This window comes from Lipophrys pholis (genome assembly GCF_963383615.2).
Source record: "Lipophrys pholis genome assembly, chromosome: 11".
Classification (NCBI taxonomy): domain Eukaryota; kingdom Metazoa; phylum Chordata; class Actinopteri; order Blenniiformes; family Blenniidae; genus Lipophrys; species Lipophrys pholis.
This window is the reverse complement of record NC_137631.1, coordinates 19,032,249-19,050,338: the sequence shown is the minus strand read 5'-3', so window position 1 is coordinate 19,050,338 and position 18,090 is coordinate 19,032,249. Positions and strand designations below refer to the sequence as shown.

At 39.0% G+C, this 18,090-nt stretch overlaps 1 protein-coding gene across 2 annotated transcripts in view; it reads left to right on the top strand.

The window, feature by feature from the left end:
• The window catches only part of frmd5a (FERM domain containing 5a), a 57,065-nt gene that overhangs the window by 27,137 nt on the left and 11,838 nt on the right, over positions 1-18,090 (top strand). For both annotated transcript variants that reach the window (XM_080476006.1, XM_080476007.1), the window contains exons 2-5: positions 12,773-12,877; positions 14,171-14,213; positions 15,460-15,538; positions 17,657-17,754. In XM_080476006.1, the coding sequence (XP_080332132.1) occupies positions 12,773-12,877; positions 14,171-14,213; positions 15,460-15,538; positions 17,657-17,754 (325 nt within the window). The remainder of the gene's footprint in view (positions 1-12,772; positions 12,878-14,170; positions 14,214-15,459; positions 15,539-17,656; positions 17,755-18,090) is intronic.

Sequence of the window (18,090 nt, the reverse complement as noted above, 5' to 3'; positions counted from 1 at the left end):
ACATCTCCAAAAAGCCACGACTGTCAGCGATTGGAAAATAATGTCTTTGCATCAGTTTCATGCTGCAACAAAATTAATTTTCTTGAGTTTGTCCTTGAAATAGAGTCCATGAAAATGTTTTAGTTTAATGTTTAGCAGTCTAATAATACTACTGTTGGGATGCACGGTGCTGTGGTGAATGAGAGTCACATATCGCTGTCTGTCTCTGTGTTTGAACTGTGATGGACTCTGCTGAGGATTTACCCTTCATTTGCCAATATCCAGCTGGGATCAGCTCCAACATCCAACTCACCCGTCCATCTTATTTATCTAAGTTGGTTAAAGAAACGAGAGGGAATAATATTATCTTGGCTGAGGTATTTAACTATAATTTACTTTCTAAGTTACTCTTGTGATCATTTGCTATGCCTCCACAACAAGTGGCAAAACACCTGAGCGAGTCTTTCCAACGTAAATTAGATTTTAATCTTCTTTGTTGACAAAAAATAAATTACATTCTTCAACAGCGAAGCAGGAAAAAACATCAAGCTTCCTCCTACTCACTCCAGAAAAGCTTGAGCTAACCCGAAAAGATATTGACGTTTTTCTTCTTTTTTTTCCACTCACTTTAATGTTTCCTTTGAGTTTGCTGAGACAGTCCAATCACTGTGTCTCTCTGTCAAATGTTTGCTTATATTGTCTTGTCAAGTATTGAAGCTTCTTTTGTTCTCTGCATTTGAGGGAGCAGGGAATACTGCACCAGTATCTTTTTTTATTTTATTTTTGAAGGCACCCGTCAAAATGCTACAGTGCTGTCAGTGCAGCGCTTGTGCATTGAAAACAGGAAGGTTTAAGGACTTCTGCAGTAGATTCTCATTGGGTTTTTTTTAAGGTTATTGATTAGCTATAGAATTTGAAACATTTACATGGCTTTAATGTTCAATTAGTCAGAGATGTTCTTAAGCTCTCTATTATGCACAAGGAAATGAAACACTCACGTCATGCAACCCTCATATTGACATTATATAGACTGCTGTCATTGTTTACGTGCCCAGCAGTGTACCGGATTCATTGGGAACAACAAAGGTGTGTCTGCTGGTAGAGTGTGCGTCCACACCTGTTGTAGTAGACTATAATGTTCCATTTAGAGCAGACTTAAATGTACATTTTAATGCATTGTACTTAGCAAAATTTACTTTTACCACTCTGGTGCAAAAGCTAAACAAACTAGTGGAGTGCCATGTTTCCATGTCCACTGAAGAGTAGGTTTGTATTAACTCTTGCAAAATATGCCTTTTTATTTTGTAAAAACATCATCACTGGTCGCGAATCTCTCGTAATTTTAAAGAATATAGCATTATTTATGTTAAAAATAGGTGAGTCAACATTTCATTCAGTTATTTCCATAAATTATTAAGTTTAAGTGGATGAATTAAAAGTCTTTTTATCACTGTGTATCATTTATTAAAAATATATTTAAAAATAAATGATACAAAGTGATAAAAAATAGCCAATATATACAAAAGTGAGCTGGCGGAGTAAACAGTCCTAGAAAAAATGCCGGCGCGTCAGGCTAAAAAGAAAGATAGATTGTGAAAAAAGAAACAGAATGTACCCAGAGAGTTACATAGAATATGTCTTCATTGAAACAATGGACGAAACTGGAGCTGAATGCATCTTTTGTGGTGAAAAACTGGCAAATGAAAGTGTGAAACTGTTCAGTCTGAAGCGGCACCAGACCACCAAACACCCCGAGACGGTGTGTAAACCCAAAGAGTTTATCCTCAGAGAAAATGAATTCCTTAAGCAATATAACAAAGAAACTGTATTTCACATATATTGTGTTAGTGGGATCCATCTGATTTCTTTATCGCTTACGTTTACAATTCTAAAAATGAAGGTCCCTCAAGAAAAAGGTTGGGAACCACTGCTATAGAAGATGGATTGTGCACAACACAGCGTCATTCAGTATAAGACTGAAAGTTCCTTCACCAAAAACTATTTACCCAAAAGAATAAGGAAATATTATGAAATGCCCAATAAGTTGTTTTTTAATCAAATTTACAAATACAAGTCAAGAGTGGAGATGGACATATGCCTATTTCTAGTGGTTCTTGTCATTATGTTTTATATTGTCTCAATGCAAACGGTGGATTTTTTCAATGAAGGATGGCTGTATTTTGAGAAAACTGTACTAATACTGACACTAAACGCTCATATAATCACAATTCAACAACCTTGTGATACTTGTGATAATAGGAAATTTTAATCCGACGGAGATACATCAGATATGCCTGTGGCTCATGAAGCGTATCTCATTGGACTACGTAAACCTTTTTACCTGAAACTTGTGTAGTTCATCCGGTAGTTGGTCTGCATCCTGGTGACCAACTCTTCAGGCGAATGTCATGTTTACTTCAATCCTGCTGTACTCGACCAAAACTCCACTTGGTTTACCTGAAAAGGGCAAGTGTGAAAGCTTTCATTGTCAGGTATTCAGTTCACTTCAGTTTAGTTTAGTCACTACTTAGTAAGCAATGCCAATAAACCTAATTTTGGCAATAAACTGCTTTAAAAAAAAGAAAAAAAGAAAAAAAATAATATATATATATATATATAAACCTGGCCGAATCTTAACTTCATGCTCTTTTCAAACTATTTATCAAACATGCTAAAAGAAGTGACACCTCCTGTCATCGCCTCTCTGATCCGCAGTGATTCGAGGCTCTCATACATGTTAACCGTTTTCGACAAGGTAGCCTCACATTATACTAACCTGAAGTGACAGAGAAGGAGAGAACGTCGGGAACTAAAACCATCTCTCTCGATGGTGCCCCTGCAGCTCCATCTTCACTGTACATAAACTGAAGTGAAAATGTATTTTTTACAGGTTTGTAGAAGTGAAAAATATTCTAATCTGATAATTTACCAAATTAGATATTTTGTTGTCTTTTTAGGAGAAGACAAAAGAGCCCACACAGATTCATCCAGCCCACTTGACAACAGAAAAATACGCTGTGAAATATCTTTTGTATTAATGAAAAAAAGGCGACGTAATCAGAAGGGAAATTGAGGTTTGATGAGAAAAAGAAACGTGTCTAAGTAGCTTCTTTACTTCTTTTACTTGCGCTGTTTTGTGTTTCATTAACAATGTGTTGGCATCAGTTGATGGAGTGAGACACAATGCCTGAACTAACATTTTTGCTGTCAGTAAAGTCTTAAAGTAGCAGCAATAGCACCTCTTTTTAAGCTTTTTTTTTCAAACTGTTTATTATTAGTGCCATAGCACTGAAAACCCTGTCTAAAAGAATATGAAATGTAGTGGAACAATTAGTTCTGATGGGCGACCATGCTGGAAACAGCCAGCGGTGAAGACCGACCGAAGGCCTCGGGGCGGTCCGTGGCTGTCAGCGGGGGATAGCTTTGGCAAAGTGAGAGATGATGACATGGTTTTCAAAAAAGCATGGAGGAAAACTGTAAAAGTAGCAGCCTAAGAGCATTCGCAGGTACTTAGTGTTGCACTACTTGCTAAAAAAAAAACCAAACTACCTCAATGTAGTTGCTAGTTACATTAAAAGGAGTGGCGTCATTTGACCTATTATTTAAAAAAATGTCTCTGAGCTGTCAGCATTGTGTGGGTCAATCTAATGACCTTACTTGGTTTAGTTAAAGTGGCATCAGTTAGCTGGAAATTAAGTGGTTAATCAGGTCTTTAAGACACCCAGTCGCACTATGTGAGAGGGGGTTACTCAATCAGTTATTATCATCATATCATTGCATTAAAGGCTTCTCGTCACTAAACAACTGCTGTTGCTCGGAAATCCATAGTGCAGTGCTTATGGCTATTTCACAGATAAGCAGGACACATTCGACCATGTGTGAATGAGTTCCCCGCAAATATGCCTGTCTGGTACAATACTTCATGCCTGTGAGCTGAACCCAGAGGCAGATATGATAATCCAGAGGGCTGTTACACTGCCCAGTTTTCATTTTGTTCAGAGGTTAACAGTGCATGAGAATAAATGTCAAGTCTGAGGGGCTGATACAATTTAAATCACCCACACTGAGTCATTTCCCCGAGAGCCCTTTCACTGCATGTGAGAAGTGCGGACTAGTGCATCACTACCAGAACTGTGCAAATGCCAGAAAATCAAGCATTGTTTGTATGCTAATCCCAATCATTACACCGATTGTGCTGCTCATTCTGTTTTTGGGGGGCATTTGTCACACTTTTTCGTCAATGGTGTGAAATAGAGAATAACTCGAAAATCACCAAAAACGTATAGAGGCACCAGGCATACCAGTGAAACGCCTTTCCCATGATGAGGTGTTAAATTTGTATTTGTTTTATCTTTCATCATGCACTCATCGCAAGCGCGCTCTGCACAGCGGGATAAAGGGGGCGTATTGTGAAACAGACTTGTCCAAAACGTGAAGATGCATGTGCAGCTGAGAGATGTGACACAAAAGGCTATTAGAGCAATGCTGGCAATGAAATCCATCAGGGGTGGGCTGAAAGACTAACGGTTTTATAAATCCTCATTGAGAAACGTATTAATTTCCTCGCGCATGCAGGAAGCCACAGTATCGTTGGAAAACACACATCCCAGCTCTTCATCGGCTCGGCAGGTGCTCAGAAAACTTGTTTCGCCGTAGAAATTTGTGAAGAGGAACTCTTTTTTAACTTCAGGTATCATTGAACATTTTTTTTTTTTTTTTTTTACACAAGGAGAATATGTAAACAAGACAGGGCGAACACCCCTCCACTCACAAACAATCAATTTACTACCAGTGACTCAATTCACTGTCAACCATGACAATGGCTGGTTGAACATATCCTTAAGGTCCTATCTCATGTGGACATGATAAAACTATAAAAACATGAATAATTGCTGCGGTTTCTGACCGGATAAAGATGCAGTTCCACCCTACCAGGCACAGGTGGATGGCTTCCCCGTGTCTGTTGGGTTAAGTGGTGACACTAAACTGTGTGGCCAGTGACCCCCGTCATCTTTCTCATAACTCGCTGGAATAGGCTGCAGCTCTCAGTGACCATAACCTAGATGATGCAATGTAAAGTATAATAGAATACAAGTAACTAAACTAGTAAAAGTCAGTGGAAAACCTATAAAATGAACATTATCAAAGGTTTTCAGCTGTGATCACATATCATCTGTAAGCTGACTGGAAAAACTCGGTCACCTTTTGTCACTGAAATGCATCTGCTTCAGTTCATCACAAAGCCCCTTTCTTAAACTGAAAATAGCTAAATAGCATTTAAATGTGATTTAATATTTTCCTTTATAAATATCCTACATAAAATATTTGAATTTTGCAAATATATCCATTGGAAACAAAGGCGTACGGTATATCTGCAATAACAAACAACACAGCTTCGGTCTTTTTCAAAAAAAAAAAAAAAAATACTTCAATACATTTCTTATTGCACTATTATCACATGTTCCCTCCTATAACAGCTTCACATCATACTGGATAAGCTGACCCATAAAACACACCTGATGTGATTTTCCTGGTTAATGTCACATGAAGGTGGGTCACCCTTTGACTCAACTCGTGTCTGCTTTTATGTCTGATGAAGTACAGTAATGGTGGCCACATGGTTGCCGAGTTGTTGAGTTCATCTGCCAACAGTGTCATCCAAGGGCACCACCAAACATATCAATTATGAATCATGTTTGAGCCGTCTGAAGAGATGCCGCCGCATTTTGCTGAATAGAACATTCCCCTCTCATGAATTCCCCGTTAAATGTCAACTCACATTTCACCCATTCAAACGATCTTCCGTTGAAAAGCTTTAAAAGCAATTATCCATATCGCTTTATCCACAGCTTTTCTTCTGCATTACTTATTCTCTTGATTCATCTCATTTCTGGGGCAAATCCTCACACATTCCCACCGTGTTTTGATGTCCCACTTTTTCGCTGTGTGAGACTGCACTGCGAGACGTTTCCCTGGTTCACAGCATCGACTCATTACTGTACAGCTGCATCACATTGTAACAGCATGCACTCTTAAAACCACCCTGATTCTCATATGGAGCCGAATACAAAATAGGAATCTGTTTATACTCTGAGTGCACATTTCTAGGTCAGTATTTCTGTCGACTGCATGCTTGCGTTGTGCCGGGTTGCACGGCGTCCGACATCATGTCGTCTCTGTCAGTGTCATCCTTTCCATTCAGGTTGTGGTTTTGTCAATTGATGATTTGAAACTGTCTGGCAGAAGAATTTAAATCTCTCTTGAGGTATTCTGTCACTGCCTATTATGTGTTCTGTGTCTCCTTCAAATGCCCAGGGCTGCATAATCGTCGATAATAACCCTCTTTTAGGAACTGCTCACGAGCCACTACAGAGACGGCAAATGTCCAAGCATGTGCTGATCAATTTGGTTTCATACCTTGGGGAGATAAATAATTTATTTTCAGCTCTTTATGGTAACGGGGCTTCAGCACTGTTTTAGAAACTAATTGTTGCTTTTCATCTCAGCAGGATCATGATATGATAATTATTTTCACCTCAAATGTTGTATCTTCTGTTTTTATCCTCCTCGGTTCATGAAAACGGAGTGTTACAGTTGATAAAATCATAGGAAAGAGCACAGCTAATACAATCTGTATTAAGTTAAACAGTAAACAGTAAACACAATCTAGTATTTGACCTGTAAACAGGTCAAACACTAGATTGTGCGAACCCGTTCCATTTTACTCACCTTACCAACATAATACGAGGAATAAGCTGCTGTTAAAAGGGAAATATAAGAAACTAAAATGTACCAGATGCCATAGAGGTCCAAATGTGTGTGTAAATGTAGTCATGTATTGTTTTGTTCTGTGTTTAGGACCACAAATGTTTGTTTATTTATTTATACACATACATATATTATGTTTGATTTTGTTATTGTAGATGCATACACGAACTTTGCACAAATTGATCCACACAGATCAAAGCTCACTAATAATATTAGCGAGAGCTAGTTGTGGTTGAGGCATCCTTGGTTAAAATGTGCAGATTTAGTTGCCCTGGGTGGTGGTGTGTTGGACCCCAGCATGATAAGCTCCAAGCTATTTTGGGTGTCGATTATTTTCACAGTTTTCACTTATTTCATGCACAAGTCAAAATCCTTCTTTCGATGGGTGAAATTGTTAAAAAAAAAAAAAGTTCAACATTTTCTTTTTTTTCTATATGATCAAGAGAATGATGGTGATAATGAGACTCCTCTAGTTTCAGAATTCAAATGAGTTTATGCCCATAATTCCAACTTCTCATGGTTCATCTCTGAGTTTTGCAGTTGTTGCTAACAGAATATGAAATACATAACTAAGAACCCAAGACATAAATGTAGTAATATATTGATCGACTCTGACTGGTTTTGAAAAATGTTAAAAAAAAAAATCTTGCTATTGATTGTAACTTTGCCAATCTAATCTTTACAAAGCAGTATGGTGTATGTATATTATCTTGCTTAATTCCTTCTTTGTTGAGTTTCACAATTAAAAAAGTTAATACTATAATAGGTTTACATTGGAAAATAATATATATTCACAAATATTCATTTTTTTTTATTCAAACACCTTTCAGTAATGACATTTCCTGGACAAACCTGCAAAAATAACTTTCTTTTGTTTTGTTTATTGTGTGTTATGACACAAACAATTGATGGAAAGAGTCAGAGAGCTGTAAAGAGGGGCTCATAATAAATGTAAGCGACTGCGAGTTGCCCCTCGTGTGCTCTCGGTCCCAGCTGAAGCGACGGGGTCACGACTCGAACGTCAGCGACTCGGTCAGGACACTGACTCGGTCTGACATGTTAACTAGTGCTATCAGTCAGTCTCCTGGGACAAAAGAAAGTAATCTCCTTATGAAACCAAAGAAATCACCTCAGGGCTTGAGGTACCTTTCGCCACACACACACACACACACACACACACACACACACACACACACACACACACACACACACACACACACACACACACACACACACACACACACACACACACACACACACACACACACACACACACACACACACACACACACGGCCAATGGAATCGTGTTTCGACTCTCTCACAATAAAGTGAGTCAATCTTTTATTAATGGTCTGTGCTCCTGCGTTGACATGGAGACCATTTTAATGATTAATCTGAAATAAAAGTGCCTATTGTACACTGGAGGATCTTCAGGCCCACTGCGTTGTTTTCAGTCAGTGTGTCACCTCAGCATGATTTCATTAATTGTTTTGTGTCTGTTAGAGGTGTTTTCATGAGGTGCATTCCAGCAAATTATGTATCAGATTTACACTTTATTATGTGAAGATGACCCATCCATCATCCCCTCGCTTTTCCTTTTCCAAAAATACGCTGCGGACAGGTTGCCAGCCTGCTGCTCTCTTTTAAAAGGTGACCTATTGAGTAAACCTGTAATACTCAGATCTGAGTTCTACTTATGGTTTGCACTCTTATTTGTACCTACACACCTTTAGTGAATCAGGATATTGAAATAGACAAGACACAACCGAAGGCAAATGGATTTGCTCACAAACATACAGTATTGAACTTTCTTCAATATTGTTTTTGTATTTTTGGGCGTATAAATGTCCTAACGTAGGAGCAAGGATTAAAATTTGTGGTGGCACTTTGTTTTATGTACTGGGTTTAGACAGTCAATCAGACACCAGTAAAATAATAGTTCAAACACAGTCAAAATAATAGCCCACAGTGGTTGAATCACTTTCCGAAGTTTGAAAATAACCAAAGCACAGGCCTCATGTTAGTGAGAAAACTGTTCAATGCAGGACAAAGCAGCAGAATAGAGAAGCAAAATAGATTAACGTGTCTATTTTTTGTTAAAATCAATATTATATAAGCCTGTACTGTTCCACGTAAAATGAGGAAACCAAATTAAAAGTAGTAACAGATGCTAAAACATGAAAAAAAATTAATTAAACGCTTGAAAGTCATTTGAAAGCCAACATTATCACACAGTCAATCGAAATCAAGATTAAGAGTGGAGAATAGTCTTAAAACCAGCAGGCTGATTAAAAATAAGGGCATTAAGTACGTCTTAAGCTGTTCCTTTAAATTGTCTAAAGAAGATGCTTCTCTCGTATGAGCTGGTTGTTTGTTCCAAGTCACAGGAGCATTAAAACATTTCTTTTGTTGCTGCAATATTTGCTGTTGGTTTCAGTGGTATTAAAAGCTAAATGCAATATAAAATCGTTGCATGCATATCCCAATGCTCCGGGACGTGACCGTATAAGTGTTCATGTGGCCAAAAGACAGGATTGGTGGTTATAAACAGGGTCACCAGGCTTTGTTTCTGTTACAGGTCGGAACCACTAAAACCTTGCCTGAATCTTCTGGGGCTCTAATTGCGCTATATTGAGATACCAGTTCAGGCGAGGAAATTGTTCATTAGTATTAATTTGAAATTTCAGGACATCCTTTCTCTCCTGCAATCACCTCAATCTTGTAATTAGAGAGAATAGCAGGGGAATAAGGCAGATGTGCTTTGTAGGGAGCACTTCTGTGCAAGAAACGGGGGGCGTGGGAGTGAGGTGGATGGGACTGCTGTTGAATACTAACAAACTTGCTCTTTTCGTCTAACAAAAGAACAGATGTCCTTTCTGACTCTGCTGCAGAACCCTGTTTAATGTATTTGGCTTTGTTGCCCTCTGTGGTTCCCTCTTTTCAGTAACAAAGAAGTGAAGGAACAAATCAGGCTTTCCACTGAAAACGGTCATATTTTTAATATGGACTTTAAATGCCTAAAATCTAAATGAGCTTTTATGCCGTTTATGTCGTTGCCAAGAAAAGCAAATAACTTGATCATGGTAAATTGTAGCTTCGGGAATTGTTTTTCTCTCCTCACCAAATGTAAACCGTACCACTCTTATACTTCACTTTGAAAAAGTCTGATTGTTTGTGAGTCTGTCTCTTTTTGTTGTGTGCATACATTCGAGGTCCTTGAGGGGAAAAACACAAATATGTATGCACCGCTACACACTGGAGGACCCTTCCTTTCCGATTTCTTTGAGGCTCTGTTTTCAGCAGGCATGTCAGATTGTTTATTAGTCTTACAACTAAGTAATAATCTTGGAGTGACAGTGGCAAGCACCCATGAAGCCCCTCGCTCTTCGAACGGAAAGGTCAGCGACTTCCAGTAGCGGAGCTCCAATTGACGTTGGAGTCACAGCCGTTAAGCGACAAGCCCAACATTGACAGGCCTTCCTCCTAATGAAGTGCCTGTTATCTGCAGCCTGACTAATGACTGGGAGTAGGGAGCTGCCAGGGACACGTTTAGTTGCCATCACAGGGCAAGCGAGCGCACAGTGGGAGGAGGAAGGAGGAGCGACATGGATGAGTGTGGCCGTTCCCCCTTGACCTCAGCCGACCTTCTGATGAGCTATGATCAGGGCTGACACATGAGAGCCCACAAGACAGCAGTTAATACGATGTAGACACGGACACGAGCCAGGATGTTTTATAATATATATAATAATATATAATATAAATTGGGCTATCTCTCTATTGTAAGGTTTCAGGTTAGATCCCCCATACGTCAAGGTATCCCTGAGGAAGACTGGGTGAATGTGACTAACAATATAAAAGGGAATCAGTTTAAAAGTGTTATATAAGTGAAATCCATTTATGACATAGTGACTGAATAAACAAGTGACAAAATATATGATTAAAGAATTTTAAATATATAGTTTATTCTTCCCTTACAAAGCTACGTAAAAGTAGCTTTAATTAAGCAGTTATGTTTCTGCTGCCAATTGAACAAGAGGCCTCTAATATTTGCTTTGTTGTATAAGCCTTTTGTGCTTTTCATTAATGCAAATTTGACGTCTAAATGTGCCGCAGTTAAGCTTCTCCACACAACTCAACATAATACAATGAAAAAAGATTTGCGTCCAGAGTATGTGTTACATTAATGGTCCATTTCGTTTTGTTAAATCACTGGTAATATTTACAACTGCAGTCGATGCTTAAAGCTTGTAGGTAGAAAACTTGAACCAGCACCACCAGATAACCTCCAAGAAAGGCATTAGACCTCTTACATATGCAGGAGCCCTCAATATAGAATAATATAGGAAACCTTTTGCAGAGCTGAGATGAAATACTGTGCAGTTATATTACTCTGGATGTTCTAATTTTCGATCCATCCATTCATCTATCCATCATTGCATCCATCCATCCATTGCATCCAACCATCTATCCATCATTGCATCCATCCATCCATTGCATCCATCCATCTATCCATCATTGCATCCATCCATCCATTGCATCCATCCATCTATCCATCATTGCATCCATCCATCCATTGCATCCATCCATCTATCCATCATTGCATCCATCTATCCATCCATCCATTGCATCATTGCATCCATCGATAAACCTTCTGTACCTTGATCTATCCAAACAAAGGTGCCTTGAGAATGTGATTAACAATGCAAAGTGCTTTGGGACAGCTCACACAGTTGAAAAAACGCTATACAAGTGAAGTTAATTTACCACAGCCACACTATTAGTTGCAGCAGTTGGCCGAAGCCATAAAGACATAGATCACCTACATAAAGTAACTTATCTATAAAGAAGTAGTTGTTTGTAGCTCCCTGGCAGATGACTGATGCTTGCCTGAAAAGCCTCTTTGAGAGACGGGCCTGTGGAGTGGCACCAGCTTGATATCCCCACCGTGATGGTACATATTGATCATTACCAGTGAGTGCTGTTCCTTGTCTTCATTGACAGTGATGGATCACTCACCTTCTAACCTCATTACATTAAGCCCACGCGTGAGCTGATGTATTGATTCATAGCTACAGAAGTTTCAGATTCATTGTGTGAGAGAAGTGGTGTGTGTGCAGAGTGGGCATTTTCTTAGTGGATGTCACATTTGAAAGCTCTAGCTCTGTAGTGCCCGGTGGGTTTTTTTGTTTTGTTTTATAGCATATAGATGCGCTCTGCTTCCATGAAAATAAATAAATTAATAAAACAATAAAGTTAATCTAACGGTATCTTAGACGTGAAGTGTTGTAGGTGGCACAGTTTTCCCTGTTAAATTGAAGTGCTGCAGATGTTTAAAACCTCCTCCACAACATTTATTTTGTTTGCCACTCATTATTGTTTAATAACGAGACTCATATGCTATATTCTACACTGCCATAGATCTGTTCTGTACGGCAGCCTCACAGTGTTCGATGAGCGAAAAACCTCAGTATTTCACCTAAGTTACTACAGATAATTATTATTACATAATTTCTGCATCCCTATTACATTTTTAAGACTTTTTTTTTTTAAAAGAGTATCTAGTAATGCAGGACTGTGTTCCCTGTCTTAATCCAAAATATCCAGTAGTGGCCTGCAGGTTACACTGTGGGACAGTGTGAGCTGCGTTGGATACTGTACAAAGGGATCTGGATTTTCTCAGTTCTTCAGTATATGAGTATTTCTCGATGGGAATATTCCTCCCTAAGGTTTAGAATACAAAGTCTAAGCAAAATCCCTGTGAGAGCAGGGTACTTTTAATCCTTCCTGTCTTTGAGCTGTGACAGGGTTTATTCCAGACACTTCAGATGACTCCGGTTGTATATTAATTTTAGATGAATTCAGGATGTGCGTGGTGGAAACTGGACCACTTTCTGGTAGCAAGTATTTATTTATTTTTTTCTGTGTTTAATTTTCGGGCCACATGTTCACTCATGTGCTGATATTTTTTTTGCTTGTTGACATGATTGCTGAATTTTCTGTTTTGTTTCTGGTCTGTTGCAGCGGGATGCAAAGGGACAGTATCTGTTTGACCTCATCTGCCACCATTTGAACCTGCTGGAGACGGACTATTTCGGCATCAGATATGTGGATCCTGACAAGCAGCGGGTAGGTGTGTGTGTATGTGAGTGAGTGACTGGATATTCATTGTTTTTTTTGTGTACAAGCATTATGAAATTAGTTATTTTTCTTATAATTAAAAAAAACCCTCTTTTTCAGACCCATTTCTCTAAAGGAATCATAAACATTGACACCAATCATATTCCATTATTTATTCAATAATGCAATCAAACTACCAAACCACTGCTCATTTTGCAGAATAGCATTTTTCACATGAAATAATGGTGCTCTAAAGCAGTGGAAGTCCAAACCCCCTTTACTGTGTCACCAGAAATTCGAAACAAGAGACCTGACTGACTGTTTGGAGGCCATGAACTTATTACAATCGAGATAATATTATGATATATTCAAAAATAACGTGAGAAACTCACAAGCTAAAAAAGCGTGACTTATTTCAAATCCTTCATGTTACACCCACTGCATACAAACGTTTGAAAGCAGAAATTCGTTGACTATGAGCTAAGATTGACTTCACACGCACACGCACACGCACACGCACACGCACACGCACACGCACACGCACACGCACACGCACACGCACACACACACACACACACACACACACACACACACACACACACACATATTTGACCTCAATACTGTGTGTGTGTGTGTGTGCTTATGAAAATCGAAGATGGCTGACCTTCTTAAAACTGAATGCATTTTATTTAGTGAGATGTGAGATTGTGGTCCAGAGTGAAAAGCTGTGTTCTCCAGCATCTCTTATTCACGCTGCCTCTCAGGCTGAAGGTGGTCCCGTCAGGCTCCACTGCTGTGAGGCATGTAGTCGCACTGCTTGATTCATGAAGTATTAACATGTTAACAGATCATGTTGTCGTCTTGCAGACAAGAGGCAGGTCCTGCTGATGCTGCATTTACGATGCTGTCACTCAGGATTATTTTGGTGGTTGTTGCTGTGGGTGGGTCGGGTTGCTGAGAGATAAACCTGTGCGAAAGATGGAGAGAGCATATAGCTCCGCCGAGTATTGGGAACCTGAATCAGGCCTTTAGACACCATGTAATCTACCTCTCTGCGCTCATGGAGGCTGAAATGTTGCAATAAACTCAGACAATACAGCTTCAACATATTGCTCCGCACACATCTCGCTGCTGTCACCGTGTGCGCCGTCTGAACAGGTTTCCACTGGAAACTGTCACTAGTAACAGCTGAACAACACAGCAGCTGATACTCAAAGTGCGAGCAGAGTGATTTGATATGTGCATTACTCACGGAGGATGTTTTGTTATTTGCATTCATCTGGTTTCTCTTGTCTAATGCAGCACTGGTTGGAGTTCACAAAATCAATTGCAAAGCAAATGAAAGGTGAGTACTTCGTATTTGTGGTCATTGCATTGTTGAATTTGTAAGTGAACAACTGAATCTGTCATCATGCACATGGTGATTAATGATATTAAATACGAGAGGGTGTATAAAATGTAGAGGAAAGCTGTTTTAATGATTACACATAAGAAATTATTTTAAAGTCAGTGACGCAATACATCCGCCGAACATTACGGGATGTTTCTATAAAAGCACTAAATCCAATGTACTAACAGTTTTGCAATTGTTAGCAAAGTGATTGTGCTTTTAAATAGAATTTAACATACATTGGGCTGACAGACTGAGTTATTCTCATTTGATTTGAAGTGACGTATTCCTGATAATTGTGGTTATTAATGGGTGAGTCAGTAAAAATTGACAGACTTGTAGGAGAAACCAATAAAGTACTTTCATTTAGTTTCATTTATCCATTCGAATTTGCCATCTTTCCCAAAAAATATTTATTAAAAAAATGTTTTAATTATATATTAAAGTTTGTTTTTGTCGGTTTCTTTCTGCAAACACGTTTACTTATCAACATTTTAACATTTGCATTGCCGGGAACCTTTGCTAGTCTGCTTACAAATACTGTTTGAGCAGGTATAGAAGATGAATGGAGCAGGAATTTCAAGAAAACCTTTTTTATAACGTCCTTATGTACAATAAATCAAAGGCCTTTGGTAGGCTAAAAATAAAGCATACAGAGTCATCCATTTATCCATGCATATTTGCTTCATTCAGAGTAAGGTCGACTAAAGCTGAAGCCTGAACCAGCTAACACAGAGTGAAAGTCAGTATGATGTCACTACTCATTAACTAACCCAATTTATTTCATTCTCAGGATTTCAATGTTGTGAGTATTTATTTATATTAACTGCTGGGTAGTAAAACAAGTTGTGGTGAGCACAAACATACCATGCAGTTTATTTAATTTGCATATTTGACCTGATGTTGACAGATCATTAGAGGCACAGTATATAGATGAGTTTGCTTTAATTATATACTTGTCGGATGGCCCTACAAATACAAAAAGACAACACAGTACACCCACCTAGTTAGTACAGGGCAGTTAGCTAAAGTCCTCATTAAATAACTAAGGAAATACAATCTCACAAATTACTGGAATTACTGTCAGAGGACTGATCAGGACAGCTACTCTTTTTTTTTCTCTTCTCCTGATGATTGGTTGAGTTCTTAATTCAAATTATTTCTAACCATCCGCTAAATGTTTTCCTTTTGTTTCCTCCAGCTCAGCCTCCATTCACCCTGTGTCTGAGAGTCAAGTTTTACCCTCCTGAGCCCGCTGCTCTGAAGGAGGAAATCACTCGGTATGACCCCCTGTGGTGGCTTTTACCTTGGATGAGTTGATGTTTTTTTTTTTTTTCTTTTCTTCTTTGGTTCCACTTTAATATCACATTAGTGAGAAAGTGATGAAGGGACTCAAATCAATTGTCAACCCATTGAAGGGCAGCTGTGTCCCATTATTGTTTTTCCACTTCAAAGACTATTCTTGAGTAAAGATTGTGTTTCAAAGATGTGTTCACACTTCTGTAGAAAACCACTGCTATAGTATTTTTAGACAGAGCAAACATGGTTTGTTTTCAACACATAATTTATGACCTTTCATATTTAAAAAGCCAGAGTACCTCACTGTTTAAAACATTATGATAAGTATTACATGGAACATATTTTCTAACAAGAGAGTACACTTGGTAAGGGTTTTATGTATGAAGAGTCTTATGTATAAATGCATGAGTTTTTTTTTTCCGTGGTTATTTCTCCGAAATAAGGTCCTGCAATAACACTTTCTGAAGATAATTTGCAGAATTCAAAGAAAGCATGCAATGCAGTAATAGTTGAGCAGCAGCGACTTCACACCTCCTCCAGATGATGCTGAAAGCTGCCAGCTGGTGAATGTGTGTGTGCTCAGTTCAGTGGTGTATTCATTACTGACCGGGGGCAGAGGAGTCCACTCTATCTCAGAGGTGTAATGGGACGAAATGTGGACAGCATGTGGAGTGAACATAATGAACAGAGTGGATGGAGGAGCTTGGGGGGGGTGGGGAGGGTTTGGTGGTGGTGGTGGGTGGGTGTCGGGGGACTACTTGAAAGGATGATATGCAAGAGTTATACTTGAATATGAGAGAGGAGAGGGCTGAGTGTTGTGCAGACTCCGACGGGTCAGTGAGAATAAACAATTAATTACAATAACATTATGACCACTGATAGATGAAAGAAGTAACACTGATGATTGTTTTTCAAAGCATGGATTGGTGTGAGGGGTGTACTAGACAGCAAGTGAACATGTTTTCCTCAGAGGTCATGTGTTGGGAAAGGATGCTCTTGTGGGCTGTTCCCAGTCTGCCCTGGTCTCAGTAAGGAAAGGCAGTAAAACAGCAACAACTTTATTATGGGCATCCACTGATACAACTGAGCTCGTGGAGGCCTCACGTCGCCACTTAAAGCAGATACCACAGCACAGCTTCTGGGGTCTTATGGAGAGCATCTTGCTTTAGACATCTGGCTTCATGTCATTTCTTCATGAAACACCAATAAAAACACTTTCTGCCCCCCAAAAAAGAGACATTATGATTTAACCCTAACCCTGTTTAATCAACAGTGGAAATTTCACGTTGGAAACAACCCTGTTTTTTGTCATTTAAAACATAATGTATACATAACTACACGACATATGAAGGTAAAATGTGCGAGCTTTTGATTGGCTGTGTTTAAACTCATTACATACAGTTGTGGTGTAATATATATTCAGAACAAGCAAATCTGTAGCACCATGCTATCATCCATATGCATATTACTCACAGAACTTGATTGGAGTCTGTAGAACCTCCTGCGGTGTGAGAAATACGGAACATGCAACCTTTTAATGTTTGTTTATATTTTTGAAGCATCATTGTAGCCTTTGTGAAAATAGTCTCGACAGAGAGAAGCAGCTCTGACTGTCTCATCGACTAAAAACAGATGTTGAATTATCCCATTGACTGTGTTTCCTCAACGCTGACAACAGTAACAATAATGATGATACTAATTGGCATTACCATTGTCGTTATTGTCATCCTTGCAGCAAATGTTGTCTCATTAAAGTCGTTGCTTCAGGAGCTGATAGGTTGGGTGAGTCTGAAACTAGGCTGGAGGCTTTAAGAGAAGCTTAGCATCGGTAGCAGCTTTCCCCTCAGGGCTCTCCTACCCTCATTTTCCCAACACAAAACCCCCATTTCAGCAAAATCAAAAAGAAATATTCAAATCACACATAGGCAACGTGAACTCAACATACAGCATTCGAAATTTATCGGGTTCGTTGTTTTGTTGCTATTGTTTTTTTCCTTAATGTTTTTGTGAGGAAATCGAGCATTAAGTAAGGTAATGTGTATTTTCAATAGCATTACTATTATTTTAAGCAGTCAACCTGACATGATTATCCATTGCAGATATCTTGTCTTCCTGCAAATCAAGAGAGACCTCTACCATGGTCGGCTCCTCTGTAAAACCTCGGATGCAGCCATGCTGGCTGCTCACATCCTTCAAGGTAATGGAAAGTGACAGATGGAAATGACTTGTACCGCTCTGCTTCTCACTGTGCTCTAACCTCTGTTTCACTTTGCTTTGTACTTTACCATGCTGATAAATGCCAAGAGGCACCCAAATAGATTCTCTAAATAATTTCAATGTGTCTGTTTAAAAACACTTGAGGAAGGTTGGGCCTGCTGATGATCACGTTTAACATTTACTCTATGTCATGTGCTGTTTATACTGGTGTATGAGCCAAGGTTTCTCAAAGAGTATTTTGTACCTGTATGAGATTAACTCAATGACTTGTACACTCCTTGTTTTTTCAAGCGCTCATGGTAAATTATTGAGTCTT